The sequence below is a fragment of the Ammospiza caudacuta genome, chromosome 6 (genome assembly GCF_027887145.1).
Source record: "Ammospiza caudacuta isolate bAmmCau1 chromosome 6, bAmmCau1.pri, whole genome shotgun sequence".
Classification (NCBI taxonomy): Eukaryota; Metazoa; Chordata; class Aves; order Passeriformes; family Passerellidae; genus Ammospiza; species Ammospiza caudacuta.
The window spans coordinates 64,461,019-64,485,523 of record NC_080598.1 but is presented as its reverse complement, the minus strand read 5'-3'; the positions used below and the strand labels follow the sequence as shown (position 1 = coordinate 64,485,523).

General features: G+C 43.1%; 2 protein-coding genes across 2 annotated transcripts; one reads left to right on the top strand and one right to left on the bottom strand.

The window, feature by feature from the left end:
* Positions 1-1,145: 1,145 nt before the first annotated feature.
* On the bottom strand, positions 1,146-19,021 carry L2HGDH (L-2-hydroxyglutarate dehydrogenase). Its single transcript, XM_058806880.1, has 10 exons — positions 18,901-19,021; positions 17,005-17,120; positions 15,169-15,320; positions 12,710-12,841; positions 11,991-12,153; positions 11,442-11,476; positions 6,040-6,207; positions 4,425-4,582; positions 3,419-3,550; positions 1,146-2,711 (listed from the first exon to the last, which is right to left on the bottom strand). Exons 1-10 carry the CDS (start codon positions 18,975-18,977, stop codon positions 2,516-2,518), a joined length of 1,329 nt encoding a protein of 442 aa, XP_058662863.1. The 5' UTR covers positions 18,978-19,021; the 3' UTR covers positions 1,146-2,515.
* Positions 18,976-24,222, top strand: DMAC2L (distal membrane arm assembly component 2 like). The gene is made up of 4 exons (XM_058806882.1): positions 18,976-19,404; positions 20,580-20,788; positions 22,600-22,771; positions 23,714-24,222. The coding sequence occupies exons 1-4, from the start codon at positions 19,313-19,315 to the stop codon at positions 23,826-23,828; spliced, it is 588 nt and encodes a 195-aa protein (XP_058662865.1). The 5' UTR covers positions 18,976-19,312; the 3' UTR covers positions 23,829-24,222.
* The last annotated feature ends 283 nt before the right edge of the window (positions 24,223-24,505 follow it).

The window sequence follows — 24,505 nt, the reverse complement described above, 5'->3', positions numbered from 1 at the left end:
TTGGGTGGGATATTGGGAAGGAATTCCCTGGGATGGGATTTAAGGTCCCGTCCAACCCAATCCAGCCTGGGGTTCTGGTTCTGTGGCACTTCTGGGGAACAGACCACAATATTTGCTGTTTGTGCAAATATTTCTTCAGAGTCTGAGGAATTCTCATGGCACCTGTCCCAACAGGCCCAGAGCAGAGCAGTCCTGTCGAGGGAGGTGTGAGGAGCACAAATAAGGTGATTGAGGGAGACAAGTTTGGTCATGTGCTCCCCTCCTGAAGTGATTCCTGTTACCCAGAGAGAGATCCTGCCCAGTTCAGCTGGGAATTAACAAATTCCAGTGGAACTTTTCTCTGAGCCAGGAGAAATACACAGATTTTACAGCATTTAAATAACCCCACCACACCATTTTAATCACAAAAGGCACATTTATGAAATCATCAAAGTGAGGCTCATTTGGAAAATAAATGAATACATTTTCACACATTGTGAGCAACAAGAGTGATGCCTGAAAGCCTGACATCATAATCTCTGAACTTATTTTTATAACAAAAGTGTACAACCTTTATCTCTGAAAAGATTTCCATTTCACAGAACGCTGCCTCAAGGTTCATAATTTAAATTTCAAACAAACTTTATCCCAAACAATCATCACCTGAGAGGAGAAAGCAGAGCACAGGGAAATGCTGACTCAGGACTCCCCCTGCTCTCTGCTTTGCATTTTCACGTTCTTTATTCTGTTCACACAGGTCAGGGCACACCCCATGTGGGAGGAAGTGGCTTTTGCAATCCTTCTGTGGGATTTGCTGTTGATGGGCAACACTTGTGGCAGGGAGGGAAAACAGGATTGTGCCACTGTGGGAAGCTTTACCCAGCCCTGTGGCACTGGAACACTTGGAGCAGCTGAATCTCTGCCTGAAGTGACCAAAACTCTGCTCTGAAGGGTTGGTGTTTGAATTTCCAGCAGGCAATTTGCTGGTAAAGTAGATTTTAAAAAAGAGGGAAAAAAAGAGAAATTATTATTATTATTATTATTATTATTATTATTATTATTATTATTATTATTATTATTATTATTATATTTTATTAACATTTTAATTATTATCAATAATAATAACAATAATAATAATGGCAGATTAAGCCCTTTTTCCCCTCAAAAGTGTCTCCAATCTGTAGAGTAAAATCAGCCTCACAGCTGCCCTCCTGTGCTAATCCACTCCCATCAGAGGAGCTCAGAAAAGAACTTTTTAAGTTTTTTTCTCAATTAATTAAATTAATTAATGTCCAATTTAATTGTTATTAAAAATAAAAAATTAATTTTAATGGATTAAAAATAATTATAATAATTTAATTTACATAAAATAATTATAATAATTATAATAATTTTACATTTAAATTATTATTAAAATAAAAAAAATTAACGTCCAATTTTCTGGTGCAAACTGCCCACAATTATCTGTGCTACCCAGCAGCTGTTATTAAATGCTCCATCCTTTGTCCCTGAGGCCACAGAGTTCTGCTGCACAGCAATTCTGAGGGACACTCCCAGATGCTGAGCCCAGCCCTGAGTTTGCCCCACCTCTCCCTGCACACAGACTCCTCCAGGAGCATCTCTGATAAAATCTGGGCATCAGTGGAGCTCAGAGGGGTCACCAGCCCTGCCTGAGGTGCTGTGAAAATGGAAAATGAAAATTCCCTGTGCTCAGGGAAAATGGGAAATGTCCCTGACTCATCCCGGGGAAGCAACCCCAACCACGACTCAGGGCAGGTTTTTCTGGAGCTTCCCTCCCTTCCCATTTCACATTTCCTGCTCCAAAGACTTTTTTCCCTGGGTTGCTCAAGGGGCTGCACAAAGATCAGCTCCTTTTGCATCATCAGCACTCAAAGGAAGAAACCCACAGGCACTGATGAGGTTTGTGATCAGCACTGATTTCTCAGCTGGAAATGAAACGAAAAGTGATTGTTTGTATCCATGTTCTGATTTCTGCTTTATAAAAAACACAGCCAGTGATCAGACAGAGTATCTGAATTGCAGATCTGAATTGACTTGGCTTTGGTAATCCCCTTGAAGCTTATTTTTCTGTGAAATACTCTACATTCAGGTTGAAGGCTCTGAATGTTGTTCTCAATCTCTGCCAAAGCCTTTAATTCCACATCAGCAGGGTTTATCCTCCTGTTCCATTACCTCCGTGCCATCCTGAGGGCTGCACACCCAATCTCAGTGGCATCAGAGCCACCATGCCTGTGGCTTGTCAGCCCCCTCTGAGGAGGCAGCACTGTGAGCACAGCCATGGCAAATCCAGGAGGAAAATCCCAGCACAGGGAGGGATCCCAGCACAGGGAGGGATCCCAGCCTGCCGTGCCTGTGCTGCACAGCCTGCCATGGCTGCTCCACGGCCAAACCTTTCTCACCGCAGAGTGGGCACAGAACACTGCCAGGTGGCTGTGTGTCCCTCAGGGGCAGTGCCAGGCTGCAGAGGGCAGCAGGCAGGGTTCCTGCCGGGATTCCTGCCGGGATTCCTGCTGCCTCAGAGCTGGAAGCGGCGCTGCGCCTCGGCGGCGATGGCGGCGGCGATGGCCAGGGAGGAGGTGGCCGCGGGCGAGGGAGCGTTCCTGACGTGCAGGATCCTGCTGCCCACGGGCCCCGAGCCCCCATCAAACACAAAGTCATCCACCAGATTGCCCTCACTGTCCAGGGCCTGGGCTCTCACACCTGAGGGACCCCTGTGAAAGCAAGGAGGAGCAGGAGGAAAACGTTCTGAGTCAGGGAAGGAATTCCTGTGAGGAGGTGGGAGACAGCGATGAGGGCAGGGGAAAGCAGAGTATTTTGGGGGAATTTTAACACTCAAGAGGCAGAGTGGGGGTATCTGACAGTCATGGGATCATTGAGGTGGCCAAACTGTGACCTTAAAGCCCATCCAGTGCCACCCCTGCCATGGCAGGGACACCTCCACTGTCCCAGGCTGCCCCAAGCCCCAGTGTCCAACCTGGCCTTGGGCACTGCCAGGGATCCAGGGGCAGCCACAGCTGCTCTGGCAATTCCAGCCCAGCCCCTGCCCACCCTCCCAGCCAGGAATTCCTTCCCAATGTCCCATCCAACCCTGCCCTCTCAGTTTGAGGCCATTCCCCTTGTCCTGCCCCTCCCTCTCCATCTCTCTGTGGGTTCTCCCCAAGTACTGCAAGGCCACAGTGAGGCCACCCCAGAGCTTCTCTTCTCCAGGCTGAACAATCCCAAAATTCTCAGCCTTTCCTCCCAGCAGAGCTGCTCCAGATCATCCTGGTGCCTCCTCTGGACTGAGGAGCTCCAGGACCTCCCTGTGCTGGGACCCCCAAGCTTCTGTATCACATTTTGGTTGAGGAAGGCATTAAACCCCTGCCATGTTTTCTGCTTTTCAAACAGGAGTTTTCCCAACAGAAGCAGCTTCCTTTACCTGAGAACATCATTGGTGGTGACCTCAGGGATGAACCTCTGCAGCTGCCTGACCTGGGCACTGAGGGAGAAGGCTCTGTACAGCTCCCCCAGGCCGTAGGACACGTTCCTCAGCACCAGCTTCCACAGCCCACTGTGGACAAAAGGGAGAAACAGCTGCAGAGGGGGAAAACCTGCCTCAAATGCACCAGCTGCAGCTGCAGGAGGCAGCAAATGCAACTGCAGGGCACAATTCCCATTGCCAAAATCAGGAACACATCATGCTTTGTGTTTGAGAAATGCATGTTTGTCTTTCTCTGCTCCCACAAACCTTGCTCACAGAGCTGTGGTGCTGAATGAATTCTGAATTCCAGTCCTGGAGGTGTTCCAGGGCTTGATGGGCTTGGAGCAACCTGGGCAGGGACACCTCCCACTGTCCCAGGGTGCCCCAGTGCCCAGCCTGGCCTTGGGCACTGCCAGGGATCCAGGGGCAGCCACAGCTGCTCTGGCAATCCCAGCCCAGCCAGGAATTCCCAATTCCCAATCTCCCACCCATCCCTGCCCTCTGGCACTGGGAGCCATTCCCTGGCTCCTGTCCCTCCATCCCTTGTCCCCAGTCCCTCTCAGCTCTCCTGGAGCCCCTTTGGGCTCTGAGCTCTCCCTGGAGCCTTCTCCTCTGCAGGGAACATTCCCAGCTCTCTCTCCCAGCCCTTCTCTCCCCCCAGCACCCTGTGCAGGTATTCCATGATGCTGTCTGAGTTGATTAGGTTATACAGTGCTGTTATCACAGTGCTATAACTGTCCTGTTCCAGGGAGCAGCCACATTCCCAGACTGGCTGAGACGTGTCCTGCCACAAAACCCAAATATGAGACCATGCAAAGCCAAATGTCTTGGGGAAGTTCACCCTCATCAGCACAAACACCCCAAAAAGGTGGGGAGAGCAGGATTTGGGCAGGAAGGGGCTCCCAGGGCTCACAGCTCACCGAGAGCAGACACAGACACAAACACAAACACAAGGCATCCTCACCTGTAGGTGACAGCATCCAAGAAGTCCCCAGGGCTGAAGTCCAGGAGTTTGTAGCCCTCTCTCTTAAAGGCCAGCACTGCATTAGGGCCAAGCCAGACACTGCCATCCATCCTGGGCGTGAAATGGAACCCCAGGAATGGGAAACGAGGGTTGGGCACCTGCAATGGGACAGCAGTGAGCAGAGCTCCCACAAACAGCAAATTTCCCATTTTATTTCCCACCACAGCAACAAAACTCTGAGTCACAGAACCTCAGCACTGGCTCTGAGCTGCTTTTGTTGCTGGTTAATTGTGCAGTTGTGGCATGGCATTAATTAAAGCACTGGAGAACAGAGCAGGGCCAGGTAAAGCTGAATTTTAGGGAAAAGGAAAACAAGTAACAGGGGAAAAAAGTCCACATGATTTCTCAGGATATAAATCAACAACACCCTGATGTGATTCACCAGCAGCAATAAAAAATACAAAATATTAGAAACCCTTGCTGTGTGTACAAAGCAGCCTGAACTTAGCAGGTTAATGCTAATAATAATGCTAATAATGCTAATAATAATAAATCTGCACGTTCTTTTTCTGTTCCACTTCCTCCCTCCCATCCCAAGACAGGGTCCTGAATCATTCCCAGGTGAGATCAGACAAACAGCAATGCCCAGCATTCCAGTTTTCCCAAAGATCCAGTGTTTAGCAGGCAAAGCCAATCTCATATTCAGAAAATCAGTATTTAAATGGACAGAATTGGCTAAAATGCTGCCCTAGCAATTCTCTCCACTTGCTCTGTGATTCATTTTCTGTCTGGGATTGCTGCTCTTCATCCCATTATTTGTCTATTTTAGGTGTAGAAAGGTTGTTTTCTTTTCTCCCACATCTATTTTTAATGACAAAATCAGCTAATTCAAAAATAAGGTTGAGAGGAGAATATCTAAATCTGAGTGCTGGGTATTGGCACAAAAGATGAAACCCTTTATCAATAATTTATCCCAGAATCACTGGGGTTGGGAAAACCTCCAGTGCCACCTGTGAATTTCCTGAGGGTACCTTCAACACCTTTTACAGATTATCAATAAAGAGATTAAACAGGACTGTTATAATTATTAAATAATATTAAATAATATTAAATAATATTAAATAATATTAAATAATATATTATTATAATTATATATTAAATAATATTAAATATATTATAATATTATTATTATTATAAATAATATATTATATTATATATAATATATAATTAAATAATATTAAATAATATATTAAATAATAATTTAATGTCACCTCTCCCTCACTACAGATTCATTTTAGGACACATAGAAATAATTTAGAGTTTTCTGGATACGTGGCAATGTGAAATTCCATCTTTTCTCTATTAAGTAAAAAAACCCCAAAAATAAACCCATAAACAAAACAACTGGCAATAACTCCCTATGTGGTACTTCCATGCTTTGTTCAATTAACAAAAAAAAATTAACAAAAAATGAACAAAACCCAACTGTCCTGTCCCAAACCAGCCCAATCTCCAGCCACGTGCACGCGTCACTGCCTGACAAAAACAACCACGGAATTTTCCCTTTTTCCTGCATTTTAGCAGCTCTCAGGGCACACGGAGCAGGGGCACTCACGGGATAAATATTTCCTTTGACCAAATAAGACTTTTCTGGTTTGAGCAGCAGATAATCCCCCCGGAAAGGGACAATCCTGGGCTGGGGGCTGCAGCCGCTGATCCGCGCCAGGCGGTCGGAGTGGAGCCCAGCACAGGTCAGGACGTGCCCACACGACACCTCCTGCCCCTGGGGACAAAAAACACCGAGAAAATTCAATTAATCAATAAAATAAATAAATACAACTAAATCAATAACATTTATGGGACTTACATTAAAAAAACACATCAAAATTCTATTTATCGGCTAAGAAAAACACCCAGGAAAACCCCCCAGGCGTTTATCTAAATAAATAAAATTTATTTAAAAATAAAATTTTAAATACATTTAATATTTATTTAAATATTTTATTAAACAAATAAATATATAAAATAAATAAATATATTAATATACTTAAATATTAAATAAATTTAATATTAAATAAAATTTATCTATTTAATAAATAAATTTAGGGACAGGACACCTCCTGCCCCTGGGCAACAAAAAACACCAAGAAAATTCAATTAATCAATAAAATAAATAAATACAACTAAATCAATAACACTTATTGGATTTACATTAAAAAAACCACATAAAAATTCTATTTATCGGCTAAGAAAAACACCCAGGAAAACCCCCCAGGCGTTTATCTAAATAAATAAAATTTATTTAAAAAATAAAATTTTAAATACATTTAATATTTATTTAAGTATTTTATTAAACAAATAAACATGTTAAATAAATATATAAATAAATATATTAATATACTTAAATATTAAATAAATTTAATATTAAATAAGATTTATTTATTTAATAAATAAATTTAGGGACAGGTCACCTCCTGCCCCTGGGGACAAAAAACACCGAGAAAATTCAATTAATCAATAAAATAAATAAATACAACTAAATCAATAACATTTATGGGACTTACATTAGAAAATTCTATTTATCGGCTAAGAAAAACACCCAGGAAAACCCCCCAGGCGTTTATCTAAATAAATAAAATTTATTTAAAAAATAAAATTTTAAATACATTTAATATTTATTTAAATATTTTATTAAACAAATAAATATATAAATAAATATCTTAATATACTTAAATATTAAATAAATTTAATATTAAATAAAATTTATCTATTTAATAAATAAATTTAGGGACAGGACACCTCCTGCCCCTGGGCAACAAAAAACACCAAGAAAATTCAATTAATCAATAAAATAAATAAATAGAATTCAATCAATAACACTTATGGGACTTATATTAAAAAAAAACACATCAAAATTCTATTTATCGGCTAAGAAAAACACCCAGGAAAACCCCCCAGGCGTTTATCTAAATAAATAAAATTTATTTAAAAAATAAAATTTTAAATACATTTAATATTTATTTAAATATTTTATTAAACAAATAAATATATAAATAAATATCTTAATATACTTAAATATTAAATAAATTTAATATTAAATAAAATTTATTTAATAAATAAATTTAGGGACAGGTCACCTCCTGTCCCTGGGAACAAAAAACACCGAGAAAATTCAATTAATCAATAAAATAAATAAATAGAATTCAATCAATAACACTTATGGGACTTATATTAAAAAATTCTATTTATCGGCTAAGAAAAACACCCAGGAAAACCCCCCAGGCGTTTATCTAAATAAATAAAATTTATTTAAAAAATAAAATTTTAAATACATTTAATATTTATTTAAATATTTTATTAAACAAATAAATATGTTAAATAAATAAATTAATATATTAATATACTTAATTATTAAATAAATTTAATATTAAATAAAATTTAATAAATAAATAAATTTAGGGACAGGACACCTCCTGCCCCTGGGGAACAAAAAACACCGAGAAAATTCAATTAATCAACTAAATAAATAAATAGAATTCAATCAATAACACTTATGGGACTTATATTAAAAAAACACATCAAAATTCTATTTATCTGCTATAAAAGCACCCAGGAAAACACCACAGTCATTTATTTAAATAAATAAAATTTATTTCACTTATTAAAAAAATATTTAACTTATTTAAAAAAACCCCACTGGCATTTATCGAAATAAATTTTATTTAACTTATTAAACAAATTGAACTTATTTAAAAAAATCAAAATTCTATTTATCTGCTAAAAAACACCCAGAAAAACCCCACAGACATTTATTTACGTAAATAAAACTTATTTAACTTATTAAAAAAAAACACATCAAAATTCTATTTATCGGCTAAAAAAACCACCCAGGAAAAACCACAGGCATTTATTTAAATAAATAAAATTTATTTAACTTATACATAAATTATTTTACTTATTTTAAAAAAATTATTTTACTTACTGAAAAAAAAACCCAAAACACATCAAAATTCTATTTATCGGCTAAGAGAAACACCCAGGAAAACAACAGGTATTTATTTAAATAAATAAGATTAATTTAACTTTAACTTTTTAATTTATTATTAAAAATATTTATTTAACTTATTAAAAAATACAACAACAAAAAAGCTTATTAAAAAAAAAACCAAAACATCAAAATACTATTTATCTATAAAAACCACCCAGAAAACCCCCACAGGCATTTATTTAAATAAATAAAATTTATTTAAATTATTAAAAAAAAAAACACATAAAATTCTATATAACTGCTAAAAAATGCCCAGGAAACCCACAGGCACTTATTCAAATAAATAAAATTTATTTAACTTATTAAAAAAAAAAACACATAAAATTCTATATAACTGCTAAAAAATGCCCAGGAAAACCCACAGGCACTTATTCAAATAAATAAAATTTATTTAACTTATTAAAAAAATATTTACTTAGCTTATTAAAAAAACCCGAAAACACATCAAAAAATCTATTTATTGCTAAAATAACACCCAAAAAACCCCACAGGCATTTATTTAAAAGAATAAAATTTATTTAACTTATTTTTTAAGAAAATGAACTTATTTAAATAAGTTAAATAAGGATGTTCAATGATTTGTCCCCACAGGGTGGGAACAGCTATAAACTGACAGCTGCTAAATATTAAACACCTTTACCATCTAAATAAATAAATACAGAAAAATCAAAAACTTATCCATAAATCAATTCATATTTAAGTATAAAACTTATAAATAAATCAATTATTCAATACATAAAAATCAATTAACTTATTTAAAATGGGAAATCCATCACTCACTCCAACAAGGGCAGCTGCTGTCCCACAGCCACTGCCCAAAAGCTGCTCCCTGCACCCAGAAAAACCCCAAAGGCTTTTATTTAAATGAATAAAATTTATTTAACTTATTTTTTTTTAATTAACATATTTAAATAAGTTAAATAAGGATGTTCACTGATTTGTCCCCACAGGGTGGGAACAGCTGTAAATTGACAGCACACAGGTGTGGAGAGCTGCTTAATATTAAACAACTTTACCATCTAAATAAATACATAAAAATAAAAACTTACCCATAAATCAATTCATATTTAAGTAAAAAATTATAAATAAATCAATTATTCAATACATAAAAATCAATTAACTTATTTAAAATGGGAAATCCATCACTCACTCCAACAAGGGCAGCTGCTGTCCCACAGCCACTGCCCAAAAGCTGCTCCCTGCACCCAGAAAAACCCCAAAGGCTTTCATTTATTTAAATAAATAAATTTATTTAAATAAATAAAATTTGGTTAACTTATTTTTTAAAAAATTAATTTATTTAAATAAGTTAAATAAGGGTGTTCACTGATTTGTCCCCACAGGGTGGGAACAGCTGTAAATTGACAGCACACAGGTGTGGAGAGCTGCTTAATATTAAACAACTTTACCATCTAAATAAATACATAAAAATAAAAACTTACCCATAAATCAATTCATATTTTAGTATAAAACTTATAAATAAATCAATTATTCCATACATAAAAATCAATTAACTTATTAAAATGGGAAATCCATCACTCACTCCAACAGGGGCAGCTGCTGTCCCACAGCCACTGCCCAAAAGCTGCTCCCTGCACCCAGAAAAACCCCAAAGGCTTTGATTTAAATGAATAAAATTTATTTAACTTATTTTTTTAAAAAATTAACATATTTAAATAAGTTAAATAAGGATGTTCACTGATTTGTCCCCACAGGGTGGGAACAGCTGTAAATTGACAGCACACAGGTGTGGAGAGCTGCTTAATATTAAACAACTTTACCATCTAAATAAATACATAAAAATAAAAACTTACCCATAAATCAATTCATATTTTAGTATAAAACTGATAAATAAATCAATTATTCCATACATAAAAATCAATTAACTTATTTAAAATGGGAAATCCATCACTCACTTCAACAGGGGCAGCTGCTGTCCCACAGCCACTGCCCAAAAGCTGCTCCCTGCACCCAGAAAAACCCCAAAGGCTTTCATTTATTTAAATAAATAAATTTATTTAAATAAATAAAATTTGTTTAACTTATTTTTTAAAAAATTAAACTTATTTAAATACGTTAAATAAGGATGTTCAATGATTTGACCCCATAGGGCGGGAACAGCTATAAATGCGTGGAGAGTTGCTAAATATTAAACACCTTTAGCATCTAAATAAAGAAATAAATAAAAATCAAAAATTATTATCTATTTATTTAGCTTAGTACCTGCTTTTAAAAATGTTTTTTTTTTCAACTGAAAAATATTTGCATGAAAAAAACCCAGTATTTGGTGGAAAAAATCCAGTATTTGGTGGAAAAAAACCCCAGTATTTGGTGGAAAAAAACCCCAGTATTTGGAGGAAAAAATGTTAACAGATTTTGGAAGCTGCTTTTTAATGAAAGAGCAGAAAATAGGAGAAAAAAGCAGCAGAACTAAATTAAAAATGACCAGAGGGGTTGTGGAGTTGTTTTTGTGGCAGACATTCCCTCCTGAAGGTGAAGGGGTACAAGCACAGTCCTGACTGCAGGACAGCAGCTGCCACTGCTCTGATGAGAAAATGATAATAAAATGATAATAAAATGATATAAAATGGTGCCAAAAGCCTCCTTATCACTTTATGGATGCCAGAGCCCAAAAGCAAACATGAAAATTGGTGTTTGTCACCAGATGAACAAGTCATAAAGGAGTTCTTGGAAGTATCAGCATCAGATTGTGCAAATAAGCAGATAAGGGATGCTAAATGTCAGTTATAGTTTAATATTTTACATCATCATTATTATTATTTATTTATTTGACACCCTCATTAAGAACTGACTGCAGTTGTTTTATCAAACTGGTCATGTTGCTGAACAGCAGATTTTTAATCTTTTTTTTTTTTGGAAATTATTAATTCACCAGAAAAAAAAAAAAAATCTGAAGAAAAGGAGAAGCAGCTTCCTGGAAGGAATGAGAACTTCTTTTCCAGCCTTACCTTTTTGCTCCTAACAATGACTGGGTATTTCAGCCCTGAAATGGAATTAGACAAGAGAAGGAATTACTGCAACAGGCACCAGAGACCTGACAGAACAGGAAGGAATTTCCCTCTGGAATATCTCCAAGCTATGTAAGAACAGCTCTGGTCATAATTAATGTTGTTGGACATGTCTGGATTTATTAATTAATAGGAGTTTTATTCTTCCCTCTGTGTGCCAGCACAGATTTCAGGATAAGGAAAATCACTATCACAAGAATAAACATGCAAGATTCAGATAAATCTGATTTTAAGAGAGAACAACTTTATTTCTCCATTTTACTCTCATTTCTTTCAGCTGAAGGGTGACCTGCCTGCAAAAAACCCCAAGTGAGTTTGCTGAATGCTCTCACTAAGAGTATTCAGCAAAATACTCTTGGGCCAGGAGTATTTTTCTCATCCCTAGTGGACAGAAAAAATTAGAAATGTCATTTCAGTTAAAACAATTGTGTTTTGAACAAAATCTTTGTAGTAAACGGAGAGGGGAAAAAATAAAAATTGCAGCCTTACCATCTTCACTTTGTGCAGGACTTTCTTTGGCCATCTCCATGTCTGTGACCTCAAAACCAGTCAGGATTGTGCCCCCTGCTTCCTGGAAGTCTCTGGCATAGGACTGGGCCACTTGTTTGTAATCCACAATGCCAGTGTAGGGAGAGTCCAGGGCCATCAGTCCCTGGCAGGGTTTGAGACACAGAGGAAAAGTGAAAATTGGAATATTTCATTGGGAATATCTGCAGGGCCATGGGAAGGGAGTGCTGCTGTCCCCCCCTTGTGCTCAGCTGGATCTGGAACACTCCAAGGATGTTTTAGGGAGCAGATCCAAAATGTTTACAGGGAAAATGAAAATATTGAAAAATATTCTTTTCCAGAAAATTTCTCTCTGTATTATCTACAACCACTCCTGAGTGTCACAGCTGCCAGCTGAAACAGCACAGGGAATTCACATCCAGCTTCTCCTTCCAAACAAAGGCAGAGTAATCAATAACAAATCTGTGTTCCACAAACTCCACACATTCCTCCTGCTGGGAAAATAAACAGGCTGAGAAGTGCTACACAACAACCTCACTGAAATGGGCTTGATCCAAAAACACTTTTATGGATGGGAAAGAACTTCCAGGCTCTTCTGAACTTGGAGCTCAAGGCCAGAAATGTATTTGTGTTGAATTAGAAGATGTTTTCACCTGAGAAACAGCTCCTACAAGGTCAATAGAAGGATGGCAAGCCCTTACCCTGCAGAAGGGCTCCTTCTCCTGGATTTCCTTGGCTCCAATGAGTTTCAGCCCTGGGACATTGTTCTGCAGCCCCCTCTCGTACAGAGCTTTGAGCCTTGGGATCTCATCCTGTTCCACAGCCACAATCAGCTTGGGGAAGGAACAAAGGCACAGCAGTGAGCAGAACAGAGCAGGGCAGCTCTGGCATCGAGCACAAGCAGCAGGGAATGAGTGAACAATGAATCCAGGGGTGAAGAATGGTTGGCGCACAGAATTGCACAGAATTCTGTGGCTGAGGAAGCACTAATAAATATAGCACAGAGAATTAAAAAATAAATGCTAAACTGTAGTGTGAGTTACAGTCAATTGACAATATTTGCCAGAAGCAGACTGAGACTACAAGTCTTCATGTGAGGGAACAGAATTTGAATTTGAAGAACCACTGGGATGCTTTCAGAAGCAAAATGAACTGAACCCAAGATGTACAAACCTCCAAGAGCTTTGATAAGAGAGTGGGGACATGTTCTGACATGGCCTGAGTGGAATTGTACCAGTTTCATTTAACCAAGGAGTCTGTCCACAGCTATCTGAGGAGATAAATGCAGACAGAATCCCCTGTGCCAGCTTTGCACAGCCCATGATCCTGCTCAGCTCTGGCACCTCCCAGGTGTGAAGCTCTCCAAGCCTGGGGCTGCTCCAGGGAAAGCTGGGGAAGCTCCACCATGACCTCCCCTGGAATGAGCTGCCAGGGAGTGCCATGGAATTGTGGAATTGTTCAGGCTGGAAAAGCTCTCTGAGAGCCCAACTGATCCCTCAGCACTGCCAGGGCCACCCCTGCTCCGTGTCCCCAAGTGCCACATCCACAGGGACTTTCAATCCCTCCAGGGATGGGGAGCCCAGCACTGCCAGGGCTGGACAAACCTTTCCAGGAAGGAATTTCCCCAATAAATAGCAAACCTAAAGCTCCATGGTGCAACCTGAGGCCGTTCCCTCTGCTCCTGTCCCTGCGTCCCCTCCTGGCAGGAGCTGTGCAGAGCCACAGGGGCCCCTGAGCCTCCTTTGCTCCAGCTGAGCCCTGCCCAGCTCCTCAGGGATTCTGCAGCCCCTGCCCAGCTCCTCAGGGATTCTGCAGCCCCTGCCCAGCTCCTCAGGGATTCTGCAGCCCCTGCCCAGCTCCCTCAGGGATTCTGCAGCCCCTGCCCAGCTCCCTCAGGGATTCTGCAGCCCCTGCCCAGCTCCTCAGGGATTCTGCAGCCCCTGCCCAGCTCCTCAGGGATTCTGCAGCCCCTGCCCAGCTCCCTCAGGGATTCTGCAGCCCCTGCCCAGCTCCCTCAGGGATTCTGCAGCCCCTGCCCAGCTCCTCAGGGATTCTGCAGCCCCTGCCCAGCTCCTCAGGGATTCTGCAGCCCCTGCCCAGCTCCTCAGGGATTCTGCAGCCCCTGCCCGGCTCCTCAGGGATTCTGCAGCCCCTGCCCAGCTCCCTCAGGGATTCTGCAGCCCCTGCCCAGCTCCTCAGCCTCTCCTGGGGCTCCATTCCCTTCCCTGGACAGCTCCATCCCCTGCTGCGGCTTTGCTGTGAGGAGCCCAGAGCTGTCCCCAGCACTGGAGGTGGCCCAGCAGTGCCAGCACAGGGGACAAGCCCTGCCCTGCTCCTGCTGCCACCCTGCAAAAATATAAACCATGATCATAAATCATCAACCAATCATCCACCAAATTATTTTAGGTTCTTGTAGCTTATAAAAAGCATGACACTGAAGGTGTCAAGATGGTTGCCACACACACCCAAGGACAAAAGACTGAGTCCTAACCTTCCTATTGGTTTTTGCTAGGTATATACATGCAGGTATCTGTGCTCCAGTGGAGATGCCCTGGACACCTTGGTACAAAATACACAAATTCAGCCGCCCCAGGCTGCAGCTGAGCCCTTGAGGACAGCTCTGAGCAGGCTGTCCCCTCAGGGGTGCCGCTGCACAGAGCCACAGTGCCACCCTGTGCCCAGCCTGGCAGCACAGGCAGCACGGACAGCTCCCAGAAAAACCCTGGAATTCAAATTTATCCCTCAGGGCCTTGGGGTCAGGACAGAGAGTCCTGTGGCAACAGCAGCTCAATGCCCAGTGAGAGGTGGAAAACCTGAATAGAGTGTTACAAACACTGGAAAATGGAGACAGAACTCTGTTTCACTGAGCCTGACCACACCTGGCATGCTCTGCCCAGCCCTGGTCCTCACCTTGCACCAAAGACACTGAATTAAAAATGGCTCAGAGCATGAAGACAGCGTGGGGAGATCATGAAAAACCTTCTGTCAAACTGAAAGGGATGCTCTGGGGGCAGGAGGGGATTATGGACATTACACACATTTATGTACAAAATCATCTGCAGCTGGAAGAGTGAGGAGAAAACCCACAAGCAGGCCTGGTAGCACACATCACAGAGCCTCAGTTTGCAGGGTGAAGCAGGGAATCCCAGAGCTCCTGTACCTTCCCACACTGCTTGTAGGGAATGCCCTTCTGGTCACAGTATCTGTAGCACAGGGCTGCCCCCTGCACGCACAGCCTGGCCTTCAGGGAGCCAGGAGTGTAGTAAATCCCACTGTGGATCACACCACTGTTGTGGCCACTCTGGTGATGGGCTGAGGAGAAAGGAAAACACATTGTTAGAACTCATTGTTCCCAGTTAACCACTCCTGCTGTCAGAAACACGAGTTAACTGAGGTCCTGCCTTAAATCAGCATTATAAGACATGATGAGGTGAGAGAACTGCACAGTTAATTCCTCCCCTGGCCTCGAAAGGTCAGAGAAACACTGACACAGCCAGCCCTGGTTAATGACAATCCATCACAGCCTGCACTGTGTTGGACCAACAGGGAAAAAAACCCTAAAACAACAAATTTTTCCTTCAAGAACAAGCCAATCAATCAAAACAGGCTTAAATCAAATTTTAAAATCCAATTTTTACAACGAAATGCATCTCTTAGGGCCTCATCCAACATAATATCTGTCCAATCCACAATTCCTTTGGATGTGCTGGCAGGCCTGGGAGGATTTTTGAGTATTTGTGAACTGGATTAGGTTGCTATTTCCTCTTTGCAAATAGATAAAATAGAGGTGAAAAACACCAAAAACATTTTTACTGAAGTAATTTGGTCAGGTTCCTCTCCCTCCTTAAGGTGTGGATGCCCAAAGGTCACTCCTGCTTGGCACTCCACAGTTGTGTGTCTTGGGGATAAAAAAATCATTTTTATCCCCATATCTCCATAGGCTGATGGAGCTATTTCAGAAAAGATTTTGGCCTCAGGTCCTGTTTGGAGTTAATCACTGCTGTCTATCCCTTGGGATTCTCCCAGCTCCATGCAGGACCTGCCTGTGCCCTCCCACAAGCTGCACTATTCCTTATCCTGGTTATTCCCCCTCATCCTCTCTCCTGCCATTCCTGAGCTGCTGCAGCCCCAGCAGTCCCACTGCAGCTTGCACAGGAGATTTGAACCCCAAATTCCCAATCTGCAGCCCCAGCAGTCCCACTGCAGCTTGCACAGGAGATTTGAACCCCAAATTCCCAATCTGCAGCCCCAGCAGTCCCACTGCAGCTTGCACAGGAGATTTGAACCCCAAATTCCCAATCTGCAGCCCCAGCAGTCCCACTGCAGCTTGCACAGGAGATTTTAACCCCAAATTCCCAATCTGCAGTCCCAGCAGAAAAGCACAGACTGATGAAACTCTGCTGAGGGACACATCCTTGGGAGAAGGGTGAAAGAAATCCCTGTTAGGGGAGAGCCTTGGCACTGACATGCAGTCTCAAGCTGCACCAAGGGAGCTACAGGCTGGATATTAGGAAAAAGTTTTTCATTGAAAGAGTGATAAAGTTCTGGAATGGCTGCCCAGGGAGGTGGTGCAGTCCCCATGCCTGGGTGTGTTTAACAAAGCCTGGATGTGGCACTGGGTGCCAGGGGTGAGCTGAGCTGCTGGGGCTGGGTTGGACTCGATGATCTCGAAGGTCTCTCCCAACCTGGGCATTCTGTGAATTCTGTGAGAGCCAGCACAGAATTCCAGGATGGTTTGGGATGGAAGGGACTTTAGAGATCACCTCGTCCCAGCCCTGCCATGCTCAGGGACACCTTCCACTATCCCAGGCTGCTCCAAGCCGTGTCCAGCCTGGCCTGGAAATGGGAAATCCATCACCCACTTCAACAACGAGGGCAGCTGCCCTCCCACAGCCACCGCTCCCTGCACACAGATATCCATGGGGCGCTGAGGTTGTGGCAGAGTGTCCTCGGGCACAGCCTCCCCTGGGTCCCTGTGCCCTGTCCTGCTCCCTACCTGGCTCCTGCTCCTTCTCCAGCACGGCCAAGGCCAGCGAGGGGTGGCGCTGCAGCAGCTCCCGCGCCGTGGCCAGGCCCACGATCCCCGCACCAACCACGGCCACGTCGAACGAGCTGCGGGGACAGCGACAAGGGATGGGGTGAAAAATGGGTATTTTGTGATTGGCTTTTCAGAAATATTCAGATGAATGTTATATGTGTTGTGTTAGAAAGTGATGCTGTGTTAAATATAGTTTTAGGTGATAACATAATGTTAAAATAGAAACTGTGCTATGTAGGATACTTTTTTTAAAGAAAGGACTGGCACTGAGATAGCAGCCACAGGACACCTGAATCTCTCAGAGAAAGAGAATTTATTGCTCCATTATCAGGAGAAATGAACTTCTTCCTGCCTCGCTCGGGCCTGAAGATCCTGTCAGGACTCAGAGGAAGAAGCTGACACTGCCCAGCCAGAATCCTGTGTTTGAATGGAATTTATGCATCATGGATGAGCTGTATGAATATGCAACAGGCTGCTGCTTTTAAGGGTTAATCCTCTGTTAACGTGGGGCCTTGTTCGGGCTTTCAGTGCTGCCCAGAAAAGGTACCTGGACTGTCTGTAACTCTTTGTCTCTATTGTCTTAAGCCAAACTGCCCAAATTATTATTACTCTAATCGTATTACTTTTTAATAACCATTTTATTACTATTAAACTTTTAAAATTTTAAAAACAAGTGATTGGCGTTTTTTCACAAACAGGGATAGGGGAAAAGGGTGGGGATAGGGGAAGGGCATGTCAGGAATAGAGTGGAAAGGGGACGGGGAAAGGATAGGGAAAAGGGATATAAAAGAAGGAGATACAAGGAATAAAGAGGATATAGGGGAGAGGAAAACGAGATAGAGAAAAGGGGGTGGGGGTGATTATTAATGTAAAGGGGGAAAGGATAGAGATGGCAGATAAAGGATATAGGGGAAGTGGCTATAGAGAATATAGGGGATAAAGGAGAGAGGAGAAGGGGATAAGGAAAGGTGACATAGCAAACATAGAGGATACAGGAGAGAGGGACAGGGAATGGGGGAAAGGATAGGGGAAAATGATATGGAAAGTGTGAAAAACGCCAATCACTTGTTTTTAAAATTTTAAAAGTTTAATAGTAATAAAATGTTATAAAAATAGGAATACAATTAGATTAATAATAATTTAGGCAATTTGGATGTCCAAATTGGGACAATATGAGGCAATAGAAACAAAGAGTTCCAGACAGTCCAGATACCTTTTCTGGGCAAAATAAGCCTGAAAAAGGCCCCACGTTAACAGAGGATTAACCCTTAAAAACAACAGCCTGTTGCATATTCATACAGCTCATCCATGATGCATAAATTCCATTCAAACACAGGATTCTGGCTGGGCAGTGTCAGCTTCTTCCTCTGAGTCCTGACAGGATCTTCAGGCCCGAGCGAGGCAGGAAGAAGTTCATTTCTCCTGATAATGGAGCAATAAATTCTCTTTCTCTGAGAGATTCAGGTGTCCTGTGGCTGCTATCTCAGTGAGGGTCCTTTCTTTAAGAAAAAGTACCCTACATACATAGTTTCTATCTTAACATTTTGTTATAACCTAACACTATATTTAACACAGTACTTAAGATAATTAATACAGCATCACTTTCTAATATAATACATACAATATTCATTTAAATATTTGCAAAAAGGCAATAAAAATTACACATTTTTCACAGAAAGGAACAGGGGAAGTGGATAAAGTAAGAAGAGAGGGGAAGGGGTGAGGGGAAAGGGAAAATTATAGGGATAGGGGACACAGATAAAGTGAAGGTAAGGGACTAGGACAGGGGAAGATACGGGGTTAGGGGAAGGTGCCGGTGTGTGCCGGGCCCGCCCCGCTGCCCCCCGGCCTCACCTTTGCCGCCGGCTCTGGAGCCGCCACAGCGCCGGGGCCCCGCCCGGGCCCGCGCGGCCCCTCAGCGCCGCCGCCATCTTGGGGGCGGAGGGACAGCCGGGGCCGCCCGTCCTTCTCTCCTCCTCCTCCTCCTCCTCCTGCCCTCTCCTCCTTCTCCTGCTGCTGCCCCTGCCCCTCCTGCTGCTGCCCCTGCCCCTCCTGCTCCGCTCCGCTCGGCCGGGCAAGGTTCGGCCGCTGGGCGCCGGGGGCAGCCCGGGGGCGGTGCCGGCCCCCCTGCAGCCGTGGGCCCCGCCGGGCTCCCAGCCCCGCTCAGGCCGTGAGGGCCGCACGGCCTCCCCTGCCGCTGCCGCAAATAACACCAACTAACACCGACTAACACCTCCCTTTCCCCTTTCCCGTCTGCAAGAAGGTGATGATGGCCTTGGGGACGCTCCTGAGGAAGCCACCGCTGCCGCCGGGCAGTTGTAGATCCTTCTGGGGATGGCTGAATGCCGTATTCAACAAGTAAGAGTGAGTCGCTGGTTAATAATTAACTTTCAGATCCCTCAAATTCTGTGCGCGGTTTATGAAGCGGAACAATCAAGTCCCTGCGCTGCAGAAAACGTTTTCTGTCATTAATGCTGCTCTTTCTCTCCAGATTGCATGCTGGTTGTTGGCAAGGGGTCATTCCATGTCTGCTTCCCCTTCCAAAGCCGTGACCTTCCAGAGCAAGGTGCGGGCTCTGCCCCTGCCCTCAGGGGCCAGGACAAGCTGGCCACATGGATCCCATCCCTAAATCCGGCTCTTCTTTGACTCCAAAACTCACCTTAACCAGTAGCACAGTTTTCTTTCCTTACAGACGTGGAAGGAAACAGTTAAGTCCAGGTGTATTTGTATTCTTCTTTTTTTGAAGAGCATCCGCCACTTAAGTTAAAAAACCTCACACCAGATTAATGTGAAAAACGTCAATCACTTGTTTTTAAAATTTTAAAAGCTTAATAGTAATAAAATGGTTATAAAAATAGTAATACAATTAGAATAATAATAATTTGGACAATTTGAATTAGGATAATATGAGACAATAGAAACAAAGAGTTATGGACACTCCGGGTACCTTTTCTGGGCAGCTCGAGCCTGAAAAAGGCCCCACGTTAACAGAGGATTAACCCTTAAAAGCAGCAGCCTGTTGCATATTCATACAGCTCATCCATGATGCATAAATTCCATTCAAACACAGGATTCTGGCTGGGCAGTGTCAGCTTCTTCCTCTGAATCCTGACAGCACCTTTGAGGCAGGAAGAAGTTCATTTCTCCTGAGAATGGAGCAATGAATTCTCTTTCTCTGAGAGATTCAGGTGTCCTGTGGCTGCTATCTCAGTGCGAGTCCTTTCTTTAAAAAAGTATCTTATATAGCACAGTTTCTATTTTAACATTTTGTTATAACTAAAACTATATTTAACACACTCCTTAAGAGAATTAACACAGCATCACTTCCTAACACAACACATACAACATTCACTTGAACATTTGCCAAACGCCAATCACCAAATACACATTTTTTGCCCAATCCAAAAATCACCCGTGAACCATTTGTGGCAAATCGCACCCTCACATTCTCTGACCGTGCACGTAACCAGAGACGCGCTGTGGAGGTTTTTAATTACCCGCGCGGTAATTGCGGCGCTCCGCGTGCCCCGCAGGGTGGATCACGAGCGCATCCGCGCGGTGGGCCCGGACCGGGCGGCCTCGGAGTGGCTGCTGCGCTGCGGGGCCCGGGTGCGCTACCGCGGCTCGCCCAAGTGGCAGCAGGACTACAACGCGCTGCCCACCGGGCCCCTGGGCAGCTACAGGATCGAGGCCATCAGCGCCACCGACTCCTGCATCATGTACAGAGGATTTGACTACCTGGGTAATGTGCGCGTGGGGAAACGGCGGTCGCTCGGTTTTAGAATTTTAAAAAAAGTTTAATAGGTTATAAAAATAGTAATGTAAGTAGGGTAGTAAGGATTTGGACAGTTTGGATTAGGACAATATGAGACAATAGAAAGAGTTATGGGGGTCTGGGTACCTTTTCTGGGCAAAATAAGGCGAAAAAGGCCCCACGTTAACAGAGGATTAACCCTTAAAAGCAGCAGCCTGTTGCATGTTCATACAGCTCATCCATGGTGCATAAATTCCATTCAAACACAGGATTCTGGCTGGGCAGTGTCAGCTTCTTCCTCTGAATCCTGACAGCATCCTCATAGCTGAGCGAGGCAGGAAGAAGTTCATTTCTCCTGAGAATGGAGCAATAAATTCTCTTTCTCTGAAAGATTCAGGTGTCCTGTGCCTGCCATCTCAGTGCCAGTCCTTTCTTTAAAAAAGTATCCTACATAGCACAGTTTCTATTTTAACATTTTGTTATAACCTAAAACTATATTTAACACACTGCTTAAGAAAATTAACACAGCATAACTTTCTAACACAACACATATAATATTAATTTGAACATTTGCCAAAATCCAATCATAAAATACACATTTTCACATTGTGGTGATTGTTCTTAATAGATTTCATTTGAATTGCATCAAAATATGAACAATGGTGTCATTTTCTCGTTCCTTAGCTAGATACTGATAAATAATTTGTGGGTTTTTTCCCCCTTTATAAATATTTATCAGTCCCCAAGGTTTTGCTGGAGGTGTGGTATGAAGTGGAAAAACTTTGGGAATTTCAGCTTTTACCTGAAGTGGCCGTAGCACTAAGGAAGTGCCACAAATTTTGAGGAGTTCATAGCAAAAAGCACTAAAAATATTATTTTTCTTCTGCACCAAGGGATGATTTTGGTATCTCTGAAGTTGTAATTCTGCTCATTCTCCAGGCATTTTTGATGTCTTCAAAGACAAATAAAAAAGAGATTCCCTTAAAAATAAGAGATTAAACAAGTGTTTCAGGTGGTCTTTAAGTAACAGAAACCAAAAAGGGAACAGGCTGTTTTATTTTTTCATAGCAAGGGACCCTGAATTTCTGGCACTTACACTTTCTTATGTCAGTCATTGTTTATTACCCAGAATTGTGTAGGTTTGTGTTACTTGCCCATTTCAAAGCTCTTGAAATCTTACTGAAACAATTCAAACCCTGAGGTTTTCCTAAATCTGAAGTGGCACAGAAGGGCTTTGGAGATTGATTGTGTGTTACAGCCCCCTGTATAAAGGGATGTGTTGCTGGGTGGTTTGGGGGGCAGTTATTAAATTGAGAATTGAACAACCAGCACAGGCTTGTTCGTGTTCAGGGGCACAAAACCAGGGAATGATTCTGTGCTTTTACTGGAGAGCTCTGGGTGGCACAGGCCCAAAGCTGACTCTGACATGGCTTCAGGATGTTTTTATACCCTTATTGTTATATAACTACATATTCATTATGAAACTTCTATTGTTCTTTGTATACATTGATTTCAAAGCATGGATTTTGTGATTTCTGTCAAACCCCAACATCGTTTCTCATTATTCTTGTTAGCATTAAACAATAATTATATCCAATTACCAAACAGTCATTGCACCTAACAATCCTGTCATTTATCGTGGTCATTCAATGATTATACAGGTGCAGCCTAACATTTCCCAGGGCCTACAGGCCTGTCCTTCCTTTCTAACTGCCCTGAATCTTCCATGCTTTTAGAAACATTTGATCCCTGTAGTATCAGGCCGGGATTGTGGAGCAAACCTGCCTTGTGCCCTGCAGATGGCCTGGAGCACGTCAGGGACATCAAGCTGGAGAAGTGCATGTACATCCAGGACCAGTGTCTGCAGAGGCTGGGCGAGACCAGCAACCTCCAGAAGAGTCTGCAGCGGCTGGAGATCATCTCCTGCGGCAACGTCACCGACAGAGGCATCCTGGCACTGCACAGGCTGGCGTGCGTCAGGGGCTGGGGCTGGGACTGGGACTGGGGCTGGGGTTTGGACTGGGATTGGGACTGGGACTGGGATTGGGATTGGGACTGGGACTGGGGTTGGGGTTGGGATTGGGATTGGGACTGGGATTGGGATTGGGATTGGGACTGGGATTGGGATTGGGACTGGGATTGGGACTGGGATTGGGATTGGGACTGGGGTTGGGATTGGGATTGGGATTGGGACTGGGATTGGGATTGGGACTGGGATTGGGATTGGGACTGGGGTTGGGATTGGGATTGGGACTGGGACTGGGATTGGGGTTGGGACTGGGACTGGGATTGGGATTGGGGTTTGGACTGGGGTTGGGATTGGGATTGGGACTGGGAGTGGGGTTTGGACTGGGGTTGGGATTGGGACTGGGACTGGGACTGGGATTGGGTTGGGACTGGGATTGGGTTGGGACTGGGATTGGGATTGGGATTGGGTTGGGACTGGGATTGGGGTTGGGATTGGGACTGGGTTGGGACTGGGACTGGGATTGGGGTTGGGACTGGGATTGGAGTTGGGATTGGGGTTGGGACTGGGGTTGGGACTGTGCTGCCTGCGGGGGCTGTGGGGTGGCTGGGTGGGCTCAAGGATCAGTAACGAGTGATCAGCTTGGCTGCTGTTCTGAGCCCTCTCCTCAGCAGCTCTGTTTGACACAGTTTGTGTCCTGTAGCTTTCAGTGCTTCTCCACCTCACAGCTTCCTCAGGGTCTGGGACACACCTGGATGCAATTGGGTACCGCAGTTAAAAACCCCAACCCCCCACTTCAGAAACAAACTTCCAGTAGAACCAGTTAAAATACCAAAAATCCCAGTCACCATTTAAAATACTCAAAACAACTGCAGTAGAATAATTTCTCCAATTTCTCTGTCAGCAATTCAATAATAGTTGTCTGTTTTCTTTTTGAATATTTACAGGAACCTGAAATATTTGTATCTGAGTGACCTTCCTGGGATCAGAGAGAAGGAAAGAACCTTCCGTGTCCTTCAGCAGGCACTGCCCAAGCTGGAGCTGGAGCTGGATTTGGAATAAACACAGCAGCACATAACTGAGATGTGTTCCCTAGGATTTGTGTCATTTTGCATCAATGAAGTTGTTGACACCACTGTGCTTCCAGTAAGCCCAGCTCTCCCAGTCCAGCCTCACAGGTGGATGTGACCTTTTAAGAAATCATGCAATTAATTTTTATTGAGCTTAAACTCAGTGGTGGATCAACAGCAGACAGGGCAGGCCTCTGCACGTAGGCATCTGTTTGCTGTTTTTGTAGGAAGCTCTGGATACCTCAGTGAGAAGTTCTCAGAGTTTCATTGCACAGAAGCAGAGTGGCCCTGGGGGAATGTCGGGGTGTGTGTGGTCAGTGCCTGGTGCTGGTGCTGTTCCTCTGGCAGATCTCACCCAGTAGGTGGGTGCTGATTAATAAAGAGGTTCTGGGTCTTTTTTGTGTTCTTCACACTTGGGGTTTGTCTGGTTCCACGATCTGCAGGCAGGCAGGGTCACCCCTCAGAGCACTGAGCTGCTGAGGGAACCAGGCTGTTTGTGCAGGAGCAGCAGCTCTGGGACGCAGCCCTGAACACCCTTTGGTGAGTGCTGATGGCCTGCAGCAGCTCTGTGAGCTCTGGAGGTGCATCCTCACCCTCCTGATACAGAAAAGCCATTGAGAATTGCTGAGGTTGGAAAAGTCCTCTGAGACCATGGGAGTCCAAATGTTC